This window comes from Vulpes lagopus, chromosome 11 (assembly GCF_018345385.1).
Source record: "Vulpes lagopus strain Blue_001 chromosome 11, ASM1834538v1, whole genome shotgun sequence".
Lineage (NCBI taxonomy): Eukaryota > Metazoa > Chordata > Mammalia > Carnivora > Canidae > Vulpes > Vulpes lagopus.
This window is the reverse complement of record NC_054834.1, coordinates 24,328,273-24,348,866: the sequence shown is the minus strand read 5'-3', so window position 1 is coordinate 24,348,866 and position 20,594 is coordinate 24,328,273. Positions and strand designations below refer to the sequence as shown.

At 37.6% G+C, this 20,594-nt stretch overlaps 1 protein-coding gene across 2 annotated transcripts in view; it reads left to right on the top strand.

Annotated features, from left to right (window-relative positions):
• Window positions 1–20,594, top strand: part of SEMA3D (semaphorin 3D) — a 204,377-nt gene that overhangs the window by 119,604 nt on the left and 64,179 nt on the right. For both annotated transcript variants that reach the window (XM_041723209.1, XM_041723208.1), the window contains exons 5-8: window positions 1,262–1,381; window positions 6,667–6,760; window positions 9,575–9,703; window positions 18,187–18,329. In XM_041723209.1, coding sequence (XP_041579143.1) covers window positions 1,262–1,381; window positions 6,667–6,760; window positions 9,575–9,703; window positions 18,187–18,329 — 486 coding nt within the window. The remainder of the gene's footprint in view (window positions 1–1,261; window positions 1,382–6,666; window positions 6,761–9,574; window positions 9,704–18,186; window positions 18,330–20,594) is intronic.

Here is a 20,594-nt window from a genome sequence, read left to right as displayed (position 1 = left end):
GTAGCTTTGCTCTCTAAAATCTGAAGAGCCCCTGGGATATTGATATTTTAGATCAAAATCAGGGCAGAAAATAATTATTAATGTTCTATTATTTAACTTGATCCTGTTAGTTAAGTTGTTGGCCTGCCTTCTGGTAGCTGTATTTAATTCTAAAAACCACTCTGCCAGTTAGGGCTCTGTTTTTCTGCCTTTGGGGTTCTTTTTTTTTAATATATTCCTTCTTAAGAACCCTACCAGCAAGGGTGACCCGTTAGGTAACATCTGACAGGAGAGGAACCCATGGCTATTTGGGTAGGGAAGAACTAGACTTTTTCTGTGAATCCTAGTAATTTCATAGGTTTATACCTTTCTTGGTGAACATTTCCCCATCTCCTAGAGAGAGTCAATCTAGAATAAAATCTTCCAGTCCAGTGTTTTCTCAGAGGTTGTGGGGTCCAGGAACCATGAACCATGGTTAACATTGTTCCAATAATTATGCAAAGATAAGGAATTACTTATCGGAGGTAAATAAAAAATAGTAACAGGAATGACTACTCTGAAAAATTGAGTCACTACTTATAAGTAACTAGGGGAGAAATAATATGTGTTATAATAATAATAATAATGCAAAGAAATATTTTTAGAACTAAGTATATGCAAAACAAGCAAAAATATAAAAATCCCTTCAAAAATTTGACTTGGTGTTAAAAAATATATGGCAAGAACAAGAGATTCTTCAAACAAACAATAAATCAAATTTAAGTTGAATCTTAAAGGCTCTGAAACATTGAAAATAGTTAGGAATAAAGTGGAAACCATTCCATCCAAGAAGAATGGACTACGTATATGGTCATACACGAGTGTGTTCTTGTTTTATTCATGTAGCTGAGACAGTTGGTGTTGTGGGCAGTAGGATCTATATGGAACAGACAATGAGGGAACATCAGAACATGACAGGGTTTGTTCTTGGGTAAGTCCTGCAAGAAAGTACGAATATCAGCATCCTCTAGGTCCTGCCGAATACCTGTAGGGATGTGCATTCCAGCACTCTGACTCATTCAACACCCGTAAAACTTCAAAAAGGCTTCAGTCACTCAAGTCACAGTTTCTAGATTGTTGTGCTTCCTTTGCTAAGTCAGATGTTTAAGCATGTCTCATAAATCTTTTTCATTTTTGATGTTATTCTTGATGATTTATTTACTCGGGAAACAGGTGGTATGAATGTTAATCTTTCAAAAACATGAGTTTCGTGCTAATGCTTTTATTTGTTTATGTCCAATAGACAGAATGTGCAAATTTCATCCGTGTACTTCAGCCGTATAACAAAACTCACATTTATGTGTGTGGAACTGGAGCATTTCATCCAATATGTGGTTATATTGATCTTGGAGTCTACAAGGAGGTAATATAATGAAATAGCATGAAACCAATTGGTCCTAATACCTTGTCACTTAATGTCTTTGACATAACACAGGAAGCTATGAATATAAAGTTTGAATCACATAGTTTGTGAAGTGTGTAAGATTCATGTTCCCAACCACCTTATAGATTGCCATTTTGATTATGCACTTTACCCAATAAAAAGTTTTTTTTTATCAGAAGTTTTTTTATGGGATGATCAAAATTAAAAGTGTAGTTTTTATGGGTTCTGGGTATGTCTTCATTTTCTTTTGAGTCACCCTTGTAATTAGAGCTATATAGTAAGTTGCTCCTAGTAAAAATCCACATCTCATAAGACCTTGCAATGGAAGTGGAATTGTATCTTATAATTTCGATTGTCCTGTCTTGGAAATTTGGCCTATTATATGTGGTTACAGCGGTGAACACTTAGAGAATTTTAATTATTTTCTTAAAATTATACAGATAGCCATAATATCTAGCCATTTCTGCTGGGCCAAATTGCCATAATAAATAAATTATGCAAATAAATATGTGCTAAATTAAGAGTGCTATATTCTAGCTATCAATGAGCATTTTAATAATGAGAAACATGCAGATTTCAGTAATTTTTTAAAATAGATTTCAGTAATTTAATTAATAACTAATACATTAAAGTGCCTTTTTTTTTTTTTTTGAAGATTGTATTTATTTATTCATGAGAGAGAGAGAAGCAGAGACACAGGCAGAGGGAGAAGCAGGCTCCATGCAGGGAGCCTGATGTGGGACTTGATCCTAGGACCATGAGGTCACGCCCCGGGCCAAAGGCGGCACTCAACCACTGAGCCACCCTGGCGTCCCTAAGTGCCTTCTTTGTATCTCTGCCAAGCACCTTACATGGATTGTCTCTTTGAAATTTCACCACTCTTAAGTGAACTTATTACCTTTATAACTCCCAACTTAAAAGTTAGTAAAACTTGAGTCTCGGTGGAATTAAATAACATGCCTAAAATCTTACCCAGCTAATAAGTGGTCTGGCAAAGAATTGAACCAAAGCAGTCTGTCTCTAGAGCAAGCAGGCCCAAGTGAGCTTTAGCTGCACACTGTAAATTGTTTCTTTGTATGGGTTTGATGGGTTGTGCTGTCATCCTCATGTTTATGTATATACTACTTATGAATAACCACACATATTTGCAGGATAATTGGCTGTGTGTTTGAAAGTAAAGTCTGGGCTTATGGAACAGGTTTCTTTACATTGATTTAACTGATTCATGCAGAGATCAAACCCACAGCTGTGGCTGGATTAATTTTACTTTCTAACCAACTTGTCTAACCAGCCCATTCTCAACTGTTTGAAAATAAAGCAACCCTCCTAGGTCAATCTCTGAACCACTAGGAGACTTGGCAACTTGGATCCATCATTCTTAGTTGCCGGTGTAATGTCCTCTTGCCTACCTTTGATGCAGGGTAATGTATAGCAGTAGCTCCTGGCATAGGGTGTAATTATAGGAGATCGCCTCACAGCTTAGATGTGTTTTGAGTCCCGAGGCTAGAAGCCAAAGTCACAACTTGCTGAGGGGCGCAGATAGTGTTCCTTAACTCCTAAAAGTCACAAGTGCTGAAAGGGAATTTCGATGGAGCTAATTACTTCCTTGGAACTGTCAAGAAGCCCTGGGGCAGTCAGATTTACAAGTTCTGTGAATAGGAGGATCTGGGTTAGCTGGGATGTGAGCCTTGTCATCTCCTTGGTCACCGGTACAGGTGATTGTATGGTGAGGCTGCTTGAAGATGGTTAATTTTTTAAAGGAATTGTTAGTCCCAATAATTCATTATTCTTCCTATAGGGAATTTGGAAGTGTCTCCCATTTTCAAATAGATAAGGTTGCTCCTGCAGTGGCGGGAGGGACCGGCCTTGTAAGAGGGACTGTGATCTCCTCACCGTGGGAGGTCCCTTCCCGAGGCCACTGGGCAGATGAGGGCGGGGCGAAAGCTCCAGGGATCCCAGGCTTCCGTCCTTGGCGGGGCGGCGGAGAGCCGTGTTCCTGACGTGAGAGTAGTAACGAGTTGGCGAGGGAGATGGGGAGCTTTGTCCATCCTGCGTTTGCACAGTGTGCGGTGGGTCGAGGCCAGATGCTGGTTGTGCAGCACAATGAGGATGATGACGATGGGAACTGTCTCCGGAGCCGCAGGCGCAGCAGGGAGAAGCGGCTGGCAGGGCCCCGGGTGCTGGGCGGGAGGCCGCACCTGGCCGTGGCACCTGCGGCGCGTGCACCTGCGTGGGCGTCTGCGGGTAAATGCACACCTGTGCGGTGCGGCGCGGCGGGGCCTGAGAGCCCCCCAGGTGCCCCGGGAGCCTCCCTCCGCTGCCGCGGACCGCACCCTTAAATAGGGGGGCTATGTATTCCCGAGAGACACAGAGAGGAGCCGAGACCAGGCCGAGGGGGCAGCAGGCGCCCCGCGGGGCCCGAGGCGGGACTCGATCCCGTGACCCGGGGTCACGGCCTGGGCCGCAGGCGGGCACTCAGCGGCCAAGCCCGGCCCCTGGAGGCAGGGGTGGTGTTACCAGTAACTCTGCCTCGGAGCCCTGAGCATTAAATGTTTCCTATCCTGTCTCTTTACTTACAATATATTTGTGTGCAGATTAAATAGGTACATTTTGTTTAATTAATGAGGCTGAAGGAATTTTCTTCTAAAACTGAAGCTGTCTCAGAAGTTAGTGTCCTGCAATTCAGTTCATTTATCTCCCAGAGTCCATTCAGTCAACTATTATTTTTTTACATACTTTCCCTCTTGGTGTCCTTGACTCTGGTTTAAGGAAACTGGCTCTCCTGATAATTCCTTTCTCCAGGAGGTTATAAGGGAGACCTTGTCCTAAGCCTTCAAGATATCAGTGTTAGGGGCTTATCTAGAGAATGTAATGAAATGTTGCATCTTAAAAACAGAAGTCTGTACGATTATGAAGGCTTATCTGGTACTTTTCATCAACTGTGACAATCTCCTTTTTTCTTGGACTTGCCTTTTTAGCTTTTTACTATAATCGTCTGTACACTGGGATTCAGTTTACTTTTTCCCATTACAATGTCCCATTATAGGCTTTAGAGTCAACAGTTCTGTTTGACCCATGGAAAATAATGTGCCCTTAATGATGTTTAAGCACACGTGAGAGCCACTGCCTACAGGTGTTTTTTTCCTGACGTATCTCCAGCCCCATTCACAGTTGGGAAGCATGCCCTAAATGGGTTCTCACTGAACCTTTCTTGTGCCAAAGCTTCACTATCACAGCTTGTCATTAGCTGGCCTGTTCTAACGAAACATAGTTGGATTTGATCATGTTACGTGATCACGGTGAGTCTATAAATTGATTTCAACACATTTTTAAATCCCTGAGTTTGAAATTCTGAGATGAGATTGGTTCACAGCAGGAACTTGGGGGACAGCCTGGAGATTTCAATTTTAGCATATGTGCTGCTGAAGCCAGCACGACAGCCTGGAGAGTTCAAGCTACTGCTTTGCCTCTTACTAACCCCTTCTGTCCTCAATATTCCACCTGCAAAGCTGGAATTCTTTTTTAATTTTTATTTACTTATTCATGAGAGACACAGAGAGAGAGGCAGAGACACAGGCGGAGAGAGAAGCAGGCCCCATGCAGGAAGTCTGACGTGGGACTCGATCCGGGGTCCCCAGGATCACACCCTGGGCTGAAGGCAGCGCTAAACCCCTGAGCCGCTGAGCCACCCCACCCGGGCTTCCCAAAGCTGGAAATCTTAAAGTAGCTACGTCTTTAGGCTTGTGGGGAGAATTCACTGAGACAGTGGAGGCAAATTTCCTGGCCCACAGTTAGTGTCTATTAGCAGCAGGCACTATCCAGGTTAGCATTAAAGTGCATTCACATCAAACTATGAAAGAACCATTACCAATCATGCTATTTAAATTGCTACCACTGTTTTTTAGAAAGATTTTATTTGTTTAAGAAAGAGATAGAATGGGAGCAGGGAGGAGGGGTAGAGGGAAAAGCAGACTCCCCACTGGGCAAGGAGTCCGATGCGGGACTAGATCCCAGGACCCTGTGATCATGACCTGAGCTGAAGGCAGACGCTTAACCGTCTGAGCCATCCAGGTGCCCCAGGGTGGTCATTACTGTTGGTTCTGTTCAGAAGAAACAAATCTGAAATTATAATATAAAGCAACAAACAATCTCATTTCCTCTGTCCCTTTTGCTTCATTGCTTACTTTCTAGATAAGTAGCACCGAATGTTCCTTTCTTATTACGCATGTGTTCTGATATAACTTGGTAGATACACCATCTAGAGAAAATGTCTGAAATGTTGGATTTCTCTTAGTGCACATGCAGGGTGAGTCATCAGCCTTTCTGCGGGATGGTAGTGTTGTCATTGTTATGAAACACTCAGACTCATGGGGCCATATTCATTATACATTCATATTTTTCTTGGAAAGTTCAACTTAAGATGTTATTTTTTCCTGAATATTAAAAGTCTGCCAATGTCATTCTGTCTGTGGCCACTATTATAAAAATAGATATTCCAGCCAAAATAACTATGTGGTTTTAATGTGTACAGTGTTTTCATAATAGTGAAAATACTACAACAGGGTTGTTGGGTTTTTTTTTCCCCCCTCATGTATCAACAGCTCCGTAAATGAACTGCATGTCTTAGGATGCTTTTATGGTCTCTAAAATCACAAAATGTCACAAGACATATTTTGGTGTCCTTGCAGATATGTGAGTAAATAAGCCACAATAGTAATGAAGTATAATTATTATAGTAAACTCATTTCCCTCTCTCTCTCTCTCTCTCTCTCTCTTTTAGTAATCTTTATACCCGATGTGAGATTTAACTCACAAATCTGAGATCAACGGTCACATGTTCAAACAACTGAAAACAACTGAGCTAGCCAGGCACTCCATAAATTCATTTCTTAGATGAGAAAATTAGCTTATTAGGCTCAATTAATTTGTTACTAGGCTAAAGAAATATGTGTGCTTGATGGTGATTTTTATAATGGGAGTGGTCCAGATTTAGTGAATTGAAGACTATATCACTACTTCTGATTGAAAAATTCATTCAATTTTATCATTATGACTTTGGGCAAGCATAGACCAAAGCATGGGAATTGAGCCTTGCCAGAAATAATATTTGCTAAAGAGTTAAGGAGCATAGCATGATGCATATGCTATATGCTCAATCGGTTTTCGTTGAATTAATGAATTAGAATTTAGTTCTTATCTCCTATCTTCTTGCTGATTCTGCTATTTTAAAAAAATCTCACTTGTGTTAATATTTCTCATAATAGGAAGTAATATTCAAACTGGACACACATAATTTGGAGTCTGGCAGACTGAAATGTCCTTTTGATCCTCAGCAGCCTTTTGCTTCGATAATGACAGGTAAGATCAACAGCAGGCAGTTCTTGCTTTTAGGTGATTTTCTGAAAAGGTATGTGTAGATTAAACCACATTTTCTTATTGAGTTAAAGATTATGTTGGATATTCTTTCACTGGCTATTTGATTATAGTATTTCAGTGCCAAATATCTATATTTAGCATCCTATCCTCAGGGGAGACCTGAGCAATCCTTCATTTCTACACATTTTTTAAAATGTATATTTACTTATTTGAGAAAAAGAGAGAGGGAGAGAGAACACAAGGAAGAGCAAGGGCAGAGGGAGAGAGATAAGCTGACTCCTTGCTGAGCAGGGAACCCAATGTGGGGCTCCATCCCAGGACCTCAAGATCATGTCCTGAGCCCAATGAAGCCACTTAACCCACTGAGTCACCCACGTGCTCCTCCACACAGTTTTTAAATGAGCTTCTGGTTGAATTCTTTTTAATGCAAATGACACATACATACTTGTTCTATAATTTTATATTTAGATGTCTCAGATTTTCTTATACCAAGCTATGTTCCTATTTGGCTTACTATAGAAGTTAAATTTAGCAATTCCTTAAACATAATAAGTTACAGGCAGGCACTTGATGGGATGAGCACTGGGTGTTATACTATTTGTTGGCAAGTTGAATTTAAATAAAATATTTTTAAAGAAATATAGTTACAAAATATGCTGAATATTTGAGTGGAAGGATTAATAATAAGATGTAGTAGATACATTAATAAAACAAATGATAGAATACAGATAATAGAATGTTGTAACACCCTTTCCCTCAATTTCACATTAACCTGATTGTATTAATGAAAATGTGAAATTTTTGCTGGCACATTCAGTCTCCTCTTGCTTTGTCTACATCTTAAATTCGCTTGTGAGGTGACTATCCTGTTTAAAGAAGGCAGTGCTGTGTGGTCTGCAGTCTGTTCTGAGGAATGTCGGCATGACCTCTGAATTTTAACCATAATGAGGACACCTTTTGTCTTGGTTTGGTTCATGCCTTTACTCTCTTTTTATTTAACTTGTCTATCAATGTTTGAATAGACGATAAGGGTGAAGCACCATGACATTTTAATTTTTACTTAGTGAGAACTAGTGATCTTCCTTTGAAGTGAAAGCGTGTGTGTTTTTGTGTGTTTTGAAAATTGTATGACTGATGTTCAGTCATTATCCTCAGAGAGTGGGATAGATGATTTGGGATCCTGATCTGTCAAGTGGGGTTGACATACCCGTAATAAAAACAATGGATTGTAGGCATCAGTGACCCCTCTTACAAATCCCTAAGTGATTTAAATACAAAAAAGACAGTTTTAAAGTCTGGATATACAGATGCAATTTTTAGGTTGAAACACACCATTTTTTTTTGACAATATGTTCAAATATCCACAGTTTTTATGTTTCAGATGAATGGTTTGTTTCCTTTACTCTTACCAAGTAGTTGGTATTTTTGATAACAACTTGATATTGTTATTTTTTTCTTCCATTTTTAAAAATTTGCCCCACACATGAAATATCGTCCTTTACCATGTATTTTAGGGAATTGCTTTAAGAGATGGAAGTGGTGTCCTATCTACATTTACTTTACCTAACTGGATTTCTCTCTCCTGGGTTTTGTTTTGTTTCCTTTGGAAATTGACTCTTGTCATTATTTATATTGCTTGATTCAAATAGTTCAGTAAAAGGTTATTTAGGTGGACATAATCAAAGGATTTAGGAAGCATCTCAATCACTTAGAGAAATTCAGAATTTTAAAGATAATGTTTCTGAGGAAAATTGGATTTTAGTGATAAAACAGTGTCTCGTTCTTATACTTAGCCATTTAAAAATCTAAATGCTTTGTAGAGATTAGCCCCTTTTTTAAAATTTTGATCTACTAGGTGTACTCAACATTGTTGACTATAAAGATTTCTTAAAATGGAAGCTTAGCTTTCAAAGGGAAAATATATTCTTCTGTTGGGACAGCATTCTTGTCTCTCCCCCTCTTAAGTGCCGACTAGCAATAGGGAACACAGACGCCTTCCTCCTTCACTCCCCCAATCCTTTTTTCTTCTTCTTCCCCATCTCTTCCTTCCTTCTTCCTCCCCTGTTCTTTCTCCTCTGCTCCCCCACCAACACACACACACACACACACACACACACACACACACACACACACACAAACTTCTCTCTTTCTGGTAAAACATGGATATGCATTTTACATAAATAACAGGACAAGGAAGTTCGGTATGCAGTAATAGCCACATCTTTCCCTTTTCAGGAATTCCTGTTTATCAGAACCATTAGAGATGTGATTAGCTACAAGGAATGCAACATGTTATAATTACCAAGAATGACTTCAGTGCTGAAAGCTCCCTTTCAGCAGAGGTTAGGCAGAGAAAAGTTGTGGTCATTGAGGTTGTGTCGGTTAAGTAAATACTCATTACACAATCCATTCCTCATTACAGCATTTATTTTTTAGTATTTTTTGTGCTGCTACAGAGACTAACTCCCAATTGTGATGTATCCTTGAATTATTTATGGGGAGAGGGAAAAGGAGGAAGAGCTTATTCATAAGAGAAGCTGATGCACGTGCAGTTATTAATTCACAAGATTGGCCATTTTTATCTTCAGCTATGTAGCATCAGCGCACCAAAGCTCATTGAGTTATCTTGTCTTCGACTCTACAAATTTTTCAAAATTTGAATGTAAAACTTAGGAAGCATTATCTTCTCGTGTTAAGCAATAAATATCTTTGGTATCATGCAATCAGATTAGTATATTGCAAATAGGATCTGCTGCTGCACTCTTAAAAGTCCTGTGTGTTCTCTCTCCCCCTCAGATGAGTACCTCTACTCTGGAACAGCTTCTGATTTCCTTGGCAAAGACACGGCATTCACGCGTTCCCTTGGGCCTACTCACGACCATCATTACATCAGAACTGACATTTCAGAGCACTACTGGCTCAATGGTTAGTGATTTTCTCACTTTTCTTTTTTTTTTTTTTTTTTTTTGCCTTTGCTTTCGGGTAGATAAGAGACTCATTATTACTCACTCAAATGTGTTTTGAAATAAGTGGTTTAGCTTCACATTATAAAATACATTTGATATAACTCCCCACTAAGTTAGACAAATCTCCAGAACCTGTTGTGTATATAATAATAATAGCTGACATTTATTGAGAGTGTGCTAGTGTCTTGACACTGTTCCATGCTCTGATTGAGTTTTTAAATGTCCACAGTGACATCTGAAATATGCATTATTATTAATGTACCTTTTAAAGATGAGTAGAAAGGTAGAGTGAAGTTGAGTAATTTGGTCAAGTCCTTACAACTTGTCAGTTGGAGAGTCTGGGGTTCAAGTTGGCAGTCTTTCTCCTACAGTCTGTTTTTTTAATGACTAAGCCACATACTGTCTGTGAGCCTAATACAAAGGGGTTAGTTAGATGGTAGTGCTAACTTCTTTTATTTAAAGATAATTTATACTTGGGTTGGCATGTCCCTCTAAAATGTCAAGCATGTTAATATTGACATTAGTTTATCTGATTACTTTTTTGTTTGGAGGTCATGCAGTATTCTGAGTTAAAAAAAAAATCCACCAATGAATTAATTGATTAGTTAACTAATTTACGTTTGTTTATGCACTCCTGCCGTACAGCAGGTTGGGTTTTATCATGATCGTCTAAACTTTTCTAATTATCATAGGACTTTATTATCCAGCATGGCAGGAATAGGCCTTTGACGCAGACAAACAACCTTTCTCATTCCCACCATAAATACTGGGTTTCAGTGGAGGCGGCCTGGGTAGGCAGTTGCTGGGGGCTATCTCTCTATCTCTCAGTATCATTTACGCAGTGACAATGTAAACAAAAGGGGAAAACACTTTAAAACATTTCTTTAGTCAGAACCTCCAGATCCATTTGTTTACCCAACAGTGGGATCTCTGTGGACCAAAAGAGCCCTATTAATAGGGAAAACAAATTTGGAAGATCTCTCAATGTGATTTCTCATTAATTTCTCTACATTCAGACAGGGCAAGACTATCTTTCTTGAGCAGTGATGTTTTTGTGGACATACACGGTTTGAGAGTGTGACTCTATGGATTTTACCAAATAGAAAAACTTACCTTAGTTACTTAAAAACTTAGGTAACAAGATATGCTATGACTTTAAAATTAAGTACAGATTGTATTTCTTAATCTTCGAATGGCAAATAACATCATTTTGCCACTCTTTTCAGAGATAATTCTATTTATTTCATAACAGTGATATGTCCATAAAGAAGTGTGGAGCATTGCTAAATTAATAAATGTAGGAAATCTTCATTCAACTATTATTTGACTAATGGGCTTTTCTTAGTGCTGTGTGAAGGGAATTACAAAGTAGGAAAGCTTGAGTTGATTTAACATTTAATAACAACTTTTGAGGACCCTTGGCATACTGAATGCTGTTCTGTTCCTGGACTTGGACCCTGGGAGGGTTACTGACCTCATAGATGATGACTGCACGAAGCATTACAAGAGAGAGAGAGAGATGGGGCTGGAAAGTTGTAAATATTATCCTGACATCGCAAGGAAGTTAGCTGCTATGGTTTAGCTTTTTTTTTTTTTTTTTTTTTTAGATATAATGGACACATAACATTATATTGGTCTCAAGTGTACAATATAATGATTTGGTATTTGTATTGCGAAATGATAATATTGCGAAATGATCTCCACAATAAGTCTATTAACATCTGTCACCATACATAGATGGAAATTTTTTGTGTGTGCCTGAGATCTACTCTTTTTTTTTTTTTTTTTTTTTTTTTTAGGAGGGCGTTTATTAGGTTCTCCCCAGCCCACCCCTGAGATCTACTCTTTTAGTGACTTTCAAATATGCAATATGGTATATTAACTACAGTCACCATGCTGTACATTACTTCCCCAAGACTTACTTTATAACTGGAAGTTTGTGCTTTTTCACTCCCTTCATCCATGCCCTGATGTTAATCAGGGAACTGGATCTTTGTTTTTTATAAAGGTAACTGACAGTAGCATGAAGAGAAGACTAAGAATGAGGATAGAAAAAGTAGCCATAGCAAGGATACAGGAAAAAGGTGGGACCAGAAGATAGGTCTTGACAGTGGAGACAGATGTGAGAAAATACAGCAATAAATACTTGAAATAGAAGATACTTGTTTGGGAGGAGAAGAATCCAATGATATGAGAATGGAATTCAAGAGAAGATTTTAGATACTGAGAAAACTTTGCAGTTAAAGAAGTCAGTAGAAAGGAAGAAAGCAGACAAGATACACAGAAGAGAAGTCTCAATGGATAGAATGCAGTCGAATGACTAGGAATCAGGAACTAACATTTATGGCTCATTCATGGAAGAATGTTTAGTGATTGATGCCAGGAGACCATAGACCCTGGTTTGTTCTGGACACTTCCAGGCTGCCTCTAATGTTCTATGACTCTTTAAAGTGTCCGAGTTTAGACAAAAATCGCAGCTCTGTTTCTGTGGAATTTAATTACCAAGGTTTAAGTCCTGAGTATCACTTATTTGTGACCCTGGTCAAACCTTTCTGTGCATCTACATTCTTTGTCAAAAGTTCGTCATAATGATAGTGCTTAGTCACAGGGTGTTCTGAAGATTAACTTAGATCGTATAGGGAAGGTCATATTGGGAAGTCTGATGGAAGACAATTTTAAGAGCAGTTCAGTGTCAATGCTGTCATCACCCTCATTGTCATTATTCTTAAAGGTAAGAAAGGCGGGAGGTGGTCCTAAAACCCTGAAGGCCCTGTGGTTGACTGACATCTATTTAGCATTTGTAACCATTGACCCCTTTTTCTTTCTCTCTCTGTACATTTCATAATTCTGTGAGCTCAGCCACTCTCAGATGTCCAACTGTTTCCTGTGTTCGTGTTTTTTGAAACTGTATTTCCAAACCTTTTTCTGCCACTCAGAGCCTTTAAAAATATTTATTTGGTGTCTTACATTTTCATCCCAGATTAAAAAAAAAATCGATTGTTCTGTAATGTGAATACAGGTATCGAAGCCTCCTCCCTGATATTGCCACTAATGTGTTTTGATTTTTTTTTACATGTTGCTTAAGTTGCAATCCTTTGCTTGAGTTTCTTTAAATATATGCAGATACAGATATAGGTATAGATATGTGAAAGACTAATTGGATCTAAAGTCTAAAATCCTGTGAGTCTAACTTAAAATTATCTTAGTTTCCCTCTCTAACCTGGCCTTCAATGCCAGTTTCCTGACTTCCATCTTAATTTTCTGAACGTTATCCATCCAGTTACCTTGAAGTTATCTTTGATTCCTTCCTCTCCACACCCCCTTTATCTTATCTATCACCAGGAGCCTTTACTTCCGTCAAAATATCTATTGGCCTTGTTGTTGCCATGGCCACCACCCTTCCAAGGTCTTCATCACTTGGCATCTGGGTTCTTGCCACTATGTTATTGTTCATTAATTCATTTTCTTACTGCTAATTTCTTCTACTTCAAACTTCTTTTATATAGCAGCCACGCTGGACACTACTTTAGGTACTTTTAAGGTATTGTTCTATTTACTGAGAGAGTTACTATTCCCATGTTACAGTTGGGGATCGATTAGAAACCAGATGTATCGTTCATAGCTAGTAGATGGGAGATTAAAACTCAGGATGTCTTTCTTGCTCTAGACACTTTTTCTTTTTATCATGTAGTTCGTGATCAAATTCTGCTTTTTTGAGTGCAGGCTGCAGGGGGCCCGGGCCTCCCACCACCACGGGGTTTGCTTCCCTGTTCACGCAGCACGTGGGTGCCGCTCCGGCTGCAGCTTCCTAAAGGTGTCGCCAGGTAGAAGGCACTGACACACGTTCGGGACTGCAGACGATGGAGTCAGCGTCCGTGTCAGATCATTTCTCCTGTGTTGTAACATCGTCGTGTGCTTTACTCCTGGCTAGACAGTTTGAGAGTTGTTTTCCTGTTAAATTTTGTCCTCTATGCTTTCACATCTAGTTTAAAATCCTACTTTTTAGCTGTTTGGGACTAAACTCTTGTAAATTATTACATTCAGATAAAGTGAAATACAAGAATTAAATTACATTTGCAATTGAGTATGTTTAAATAATTAACCCTTTAAGAAATATGATCCTATGTGAATCTTATATAAGTCAAAAGAATCCTTTATGTTTGTGTATTTGTCATATTTTGTTCTCTGCCCTGCAGAGATTAACCAGGAGCTATCCTCTTCACTTGCCAGTCCAAGGATCCTTGTCAGAATTTCTCTAGGACTTTGCCTAATTCAGTTTCAGTAGCCTTAAGAAGTAGGTATCCTGACTCCTTCTTCGAGAGACTAATCCATCTATTAAATACCTCACCAGGAGCATGAAAAATTGCAAAGATGCAATGTTATGGGCAGTTCTAGATGAAGCCTTGATGGTTCCACACTTCTCTTTTTCACTTTCCTTTATCAACTTAATCTTAGAACTATCAAGAAATAGGAATGTAGATACAAATCAGAGTGGTTACTCAAATACAGTTGAGTTGTGAGAATTTTAAGATAAAGTTTAGAAGTATGACCATTTGGAAAATGAAAACAAACAAAGATGCCTCAAATGCATATGTTTTTGTTTTCTTTCCTGGAGTGGAAAAGAACTTTTGTTTTAAATTTTTATTTTTAACATATGGAGGCAGTTTTCATTTGAAATTTTTATTGGAGAGTTCTGTTGTCTCCAAATTCTTCTTCCACCAAAAAGGGTAACTTTTTAAAAAGTGGTAGCAAGAAGATACTAGAAGGATGGGATCTCTGGGTGGCTCAGCGGTTGAGCGTCTGTCTGCCTCTGACTCAGGGCATGATCCTGGAGTTCTGGGATCAATTCCCACATCAGGTTCCCTGCATAGAGCCTGTTTCTCCCTTTGCTTGTGTCTTTGCCTCTTCTCTGTGTTTCTCATGAATAAATGAATCAAATCTTAAAAAAAAAAAAAAAGATACTAGAAGGAGTAAAGGAAACTAAGGCAGTCACTACTTGTTAACTCATCTGTGTGCAAAGAGCTTTATAGGGAGAAACGAAAGTGATGCATACTGCAGGCTCCATGGGTTGATGCTAATGCTAATAGCTCATTTGTGAAAATGCATGATTTCAAACTCCATCACTATTAGAGCATGTCTTTTATATACCGAAGGGGGAAAAATGTGCTCTTATAATAAAGCTCAGGTGTCTATTGGTATCATTTTAATTATTTAATGTAACAACTGTGCACATCATACGCTGATGAAATGATAACTATTTTTACTCAAACTTGGCAGCAGCTCAGGAAAGAGTTTCTATATTAAAATACTAGCATCAATATTCTTCTAAGACAGGACCTCAATTGAATCTGTAAGAAAAATATTTTGTATTCTTGAAATGTATTTATTTTTAACTCATGTGTATTCTTATTATTTACATCACACAGTAGAGTATTATTTGATACTAACTCATTTTTCAGGATTATGTTTCTTCATATAATAAACATTTGGCTTAAAAACTCCATCATTCAGTTTTTTACAGTACTGTAAAATGGTTGTCTTATGGTACTTAAAAGAGAACCAACACTTAAAAGAGAATCCAATAAAATCATCGGTCACTGAATAAAGTGATTGTTAATCTGAATAAAGTGATTGTTCATCTGTGAACATCTAGGATCTCTTGATCATCTGTGTGATATATTGGTTGAAAGGTAAAAGAAATATACATTGGGAAAATATCTACTCTGCTTCCCCCACTGATGATAAAGCACCTGGAGTGTTAGACTAGTGTCATAGTCTACCTTTGACCATTTCACATGGTGATACTTGCGCTTGGATAAGGTTTTCAATATCCAAAGTAGGTTTTTCTGTGTATTTCTGCAGTAGAAGAATATGATTTGCCATATATTTTTGGACTATTTGCAGACTGTTTATATTCTAATTTGTTGTAGAATTGATTTTTTTGTTGAACTCTAAGCAAGTGAAGACCTAACAATTGGCTCCTCTAACCACTTCGCCCATCTGAGTATCTGAGGAAAGCTTTATAAGCAACTCTGTCTCACACTGGAATTACTTTTACCTGTAATGATTTTCTGTTTCACATTACTAAATTCTTATTACCTCTCTAGATACTATGTAAATTCTGTACCACAATGTTGTTTTTTTAAATTGTAAATTCAATCACTAAAGTGATAAGATACAAATGTTACGGAGTGACATGCTTCATGTTGAACTTTTATTTGAATTATATTTGAGTGCTATGATAAATTCTACTTGTGTAAATCCCCATTTTAAGTTCAAATATTTACTAAGATAAAACAAGCCAATCGTATTTCTATAATTTATGTGTATTTTCAGTTTATCCCTTTTGTGTCCTGCTCCTACACGGCGGGGGGGGGGGGGGGCAAGCAGGAGACAGAGAATCCTTAAGCAGACTCCCTGCTGAGCGTAGAGCCCACTGTGAGGCTTGATACCAGGACCTTGAGATCATGACTTGAGCCAAAACCAAGAGTCAGACACTTGACAGACTGAGCCTCCCAGGAGCTGCAAAACTCTACATGGTTTTCTAAAATTTATTTATTTATTTTTATGTAACCTAGGACTATATCAAAGTGAGATTATCAAGAGCATAAGAATCCATTGGAGTTCTAAACTTCAGGGAAAGAACAGGGAAATAATAAAGAACAAAAGAGAGAAAGTTCATGCACATAATTCCCCCTCACTTTCTTAAAGTTTCCCATTTATGTAAAGAAGAGATTGGATAGGAGACCCCAGTTGACCCAGCGTGGCTGACATGATCCACACTGAACTACCCATCACTTGGAATCAAACATTAACTTTTGTTTATTGAAGAGAGCTATTATGAAGTCTTGTTTACTGGGCTGTTGACCTACTGCTCTACATTAGCAAGGGGGATGATTTTCAGGATTCCTGGGGTACATGACAAATAAGGCAATGTTGATCTTTTTCACCTACCACTTACTCTCTGTTTTGTTTGTTGTGCTGATGGTTGTGGTTTGAAACTTTTTTGTCTTCTCTTGCTTCCTGCTTCACTTCCTAAAGAGTGCTCTGGGGGGAGGGGGGCTTCCTTCCAGGCACATTATATTTTCTACTTAATTGAGGTCCTTCCTTCCTCAATAACCACTCTCTTTGTCTATCTTAATCAAAGGAACTATTTCTGAATTAGTATCACCTCATTACAGATCTGTTACCTGGTTCATTCACAATTCTATAAAACCAAGACTTAAAAATGCCCAATACTTTTTAAACAAAGGATTAGTAACACAAATTGGCTTCTCATTGGTGCAGTGCCAAGGGGCTAGTTGAGTTGCTAATATTTTTTTCACTTGACATGTATTATGGACATATTTCCATGCTAATACATTTAGAACTATGTATTTTATTTTTATCAGCTACCTCTTATTCAAACAAGTGTGTGGATGTGCTAAATTTTCTATCATTCTCTTGTTTGTGTTCATAATAATGATTATCATCCTCAAGATTTATTTAATAATAAATAATATTTATTGAACCCTTATTATGTATCAAGCACTATCATATAGCAAGAGTTTTACATATATTCATTCATTTGGTTAATGTATCAGTTATCCTACTAGGTGGATGTGTGGTAGCCTCATATCAGGCATGAAAAAATTGAGGCATAGAGAAGACAAAAAATTCACATAAGGCCACCCTTGTAGTAAAGGCGAGAGATAGGATTTAAACCTGCAAAGAGAACTTCAGAGTCTCTACTGGAGTCAACCAAGCACTATTAATTAGTTATCTTAATTTCTTTTTTTCCCATTAGCAGTTACACAAAATGCAGCTAATAACATCATACTGTATCAAAATTTGGGATATATTTATAGTTTTCCCTAAGCTCTTCACTATATACATTGTGATTTAAGAAACAGTGACTACGGGATGCCTAGGTGGCTCAGCAGTTGAGTGCCTGCCTTCGGCTTAGGGCGTGATCCTGGGGTTCCGGGATCGAGTCCCACGTCCGGCTCCCTGCATGGAGCCTGCTTCTCCCTCTGCCTGTGTCTCTGCCTCGCTCTGTGTGTCTCTCACGAATAAATAAATAAAATCTTAAAAAAAAAAAAAAACAATGACTCCATCAAATAAAAGGAAAATATAAAGTCATAGATTCTCCTTATATGAAAGGAATTTCTAAGTAACTTGGTTGGGTTCTAACAATCGTGAATATCAGCCAATCATGTTGTCACCCGTTCTCTGGAGTTCCTGGAGTTACGAGAGAACTTGTTCCAGACCTCTGTGTGCTAATACATGTTTTTACATTGTGTCATGTTTATTTGTTATATGTCTCATTTCCCACATTCCATTCTTTTGTTTTGTTTTGTTTTGTTTTGTTTATTCTGCTGTTGTTTTCCATTCAAAGACACTAGCGCTATCTTGGCTGAACTGTCTCAGTATTTTAATTTGTAGCTTTTTTCTTTCAAACAGGAGCAAAATTCATTGGAACTTTCCCTATACCAGACACTTATAATCCAGATGATGATAAAATATATTTCTTCTTTCGGGAATCATCTCAGGAAGGCACCACTTCTGACAAGACCATCCTTTCTCGAGTTGGAAGAGTTTGTAAGGCAAGATATATTTATGTTACTTAAGGCATGTATGTATATGTATGAACAATTAATTGTGTGATGTTGAAGAAGAAGTTAACGTCCATCATTCATAAGTAGTAGGATGAATTAATACTATCTACATGAATAATTTTTAGGATCCAGAAGTGAAAAGAAAAAAAAAAAAGATTCAAAAATTTCCAGTATTATAGGGATTTTTTTTTTCCAGTGTGAACTATTACTCAGGTTTGAGTTAGATCTCTGGCAGCTTGCTCCTTATGTAGACAGGTTATCCCTTTGCCAGTTTTCACTATTCCCAGTAAGATCACTGCATTTTCCTGGTCAGTGGAATTTAAAATGCTTTTATGCATTAAATTTGATTTTGAAATTGAAAGTAACATAATCACTGTAGTACTTTGAACACTAACAGAATCACAACTGATATTTTATGAAAACAAGTCACACATGTAAAATTATGTATCTGTATAGGGATCAAATAAGTTGAAAATATGGTTATAGTAATACTACAGTAAATATTTTCTAGAGCATTTATCTAGGTTAGGTTTTTGAGAATAAATGAGATAAGGAGGGGGAAAAACAAATAAACCAAAATGCAAAACATTTAAAGAACACTGAAGTTCATTTTTTAAGATTGTCATTTTATGTAAGTTATAGGAAAGCAATTTTATGAAACACTTCCATTTCTTTCCATTCAGGTTCTAATTTGAGTGAGTATAGGCTTTATAGAATAATAATGCTACGGGAATCACACTTTTGATTTCAATATATTATTTTTTTTAGTTGGTTTTATCTTCCTTGAAATAACTTTTCTTAAATAGCCAGACACCTTCCACGTAAACTCTTGTTATTCAGAAGAAGAGCTGTTAAGTTAATAAATACTCTCAATAGGAAGCTTTTTTTTTTGGTCTTGTACAAACTTTTCATTTTCTTCCATTTGAGCCTATCACTTTTTTGTCTCAGTCTGTACCCTCAGGCTTTTGAACACTTCCAGGGACAGAAATACAAACCATCACAGCACTTAAAACTGCTAATGAAAACATGGCTTTTGAATGAGGCCAGCTTGTGAGCACACATCATTCTTTACCTAGTTAGTGTCCTAGCCAGTGATGCTGTCTCCCACTGATCCCTTCACCCCCAGGGGACAGAATTCTCTAAAAAGCATCCTCATTCTTTCAGAGTCCAAGAATTCACAGTAATTTCTCTTGAAGCCTCTTGCCTAGAGATGAATGGCTATTGCTTGGAGTAGCTGTAGTGTGTTAGTGTACTGAAGCATGCTTTATAACAACAGCATCCCCACCCTGAAAACCTGGGCCGTGGATTGACATCATTTATATAAATCTGCTACATTATATATGTCATAAAAGATTTACAAGTCACTTTCAGATGAACATACATAACAAGTGAGGTTTTGTGAATGAGTTCAATACTTATTTCTTACTAGGCCTAATGCATTTGATAGAAAATCATTCATTACAAAATGCTATTTTTACCCCATTATTATATATACTGAAAGCTAAGTTAAAGATGGAAAAATATATTAAAGAAAAATTTAGATGCCCTGTTTATAAACTTATGTACTCAAAATATGATATAAACTCCAATTATCAGCCCTGGGATATCTTAATTATGAACAATCTTCTATAGAATTGAAAAGGCTGAGAGAATTGTAGTACAGGAATCCTCCCACCACAAAAAAACCTCTAAGGCCACACAGCAAGATTTTGTCATGCCATTGTGTTTGGATAAAAAGCTAACAAATTGTGAGATCAAATAAGGACATGTGATGGATGAATTTCCTTAAAAAAAAAAAAAAGTTAGAAGAGAGGTCCCTCTTACATCTCTTCACCCAGGCACTGTTTCCAGTTAGTACCATCTTCAGAATTTCCTGCTACACATATGACCCATTGATCAAATGTTTGCAATATTTGGTTCTGCATGCAGCTTTCAAAATTTTTAATTGCAGCATGTCTTGCCAGTTTTTAACTTTACTTAATTATTTAGGATTAAAGTGTGGCAAAAAGTGAGCATTTGTAAGTGGAGATTGCACTGACAAGATTAAAAATGACTTGAAGTCTTTTAAAAACTATGTCAGAATGGTAACAAGTTTTAACTAAAGAAAACAACTGTTGAGCATCATCATTGTTGCTGTTATATATTATCTTCACATAGAGATGTTCTTCTGACATTATTCAGAACATATTATTTCTCTCTGTTGGTTCATTTTTTCTTTACCCCCATGGGACTATTACAATATTGTTTTTCTGT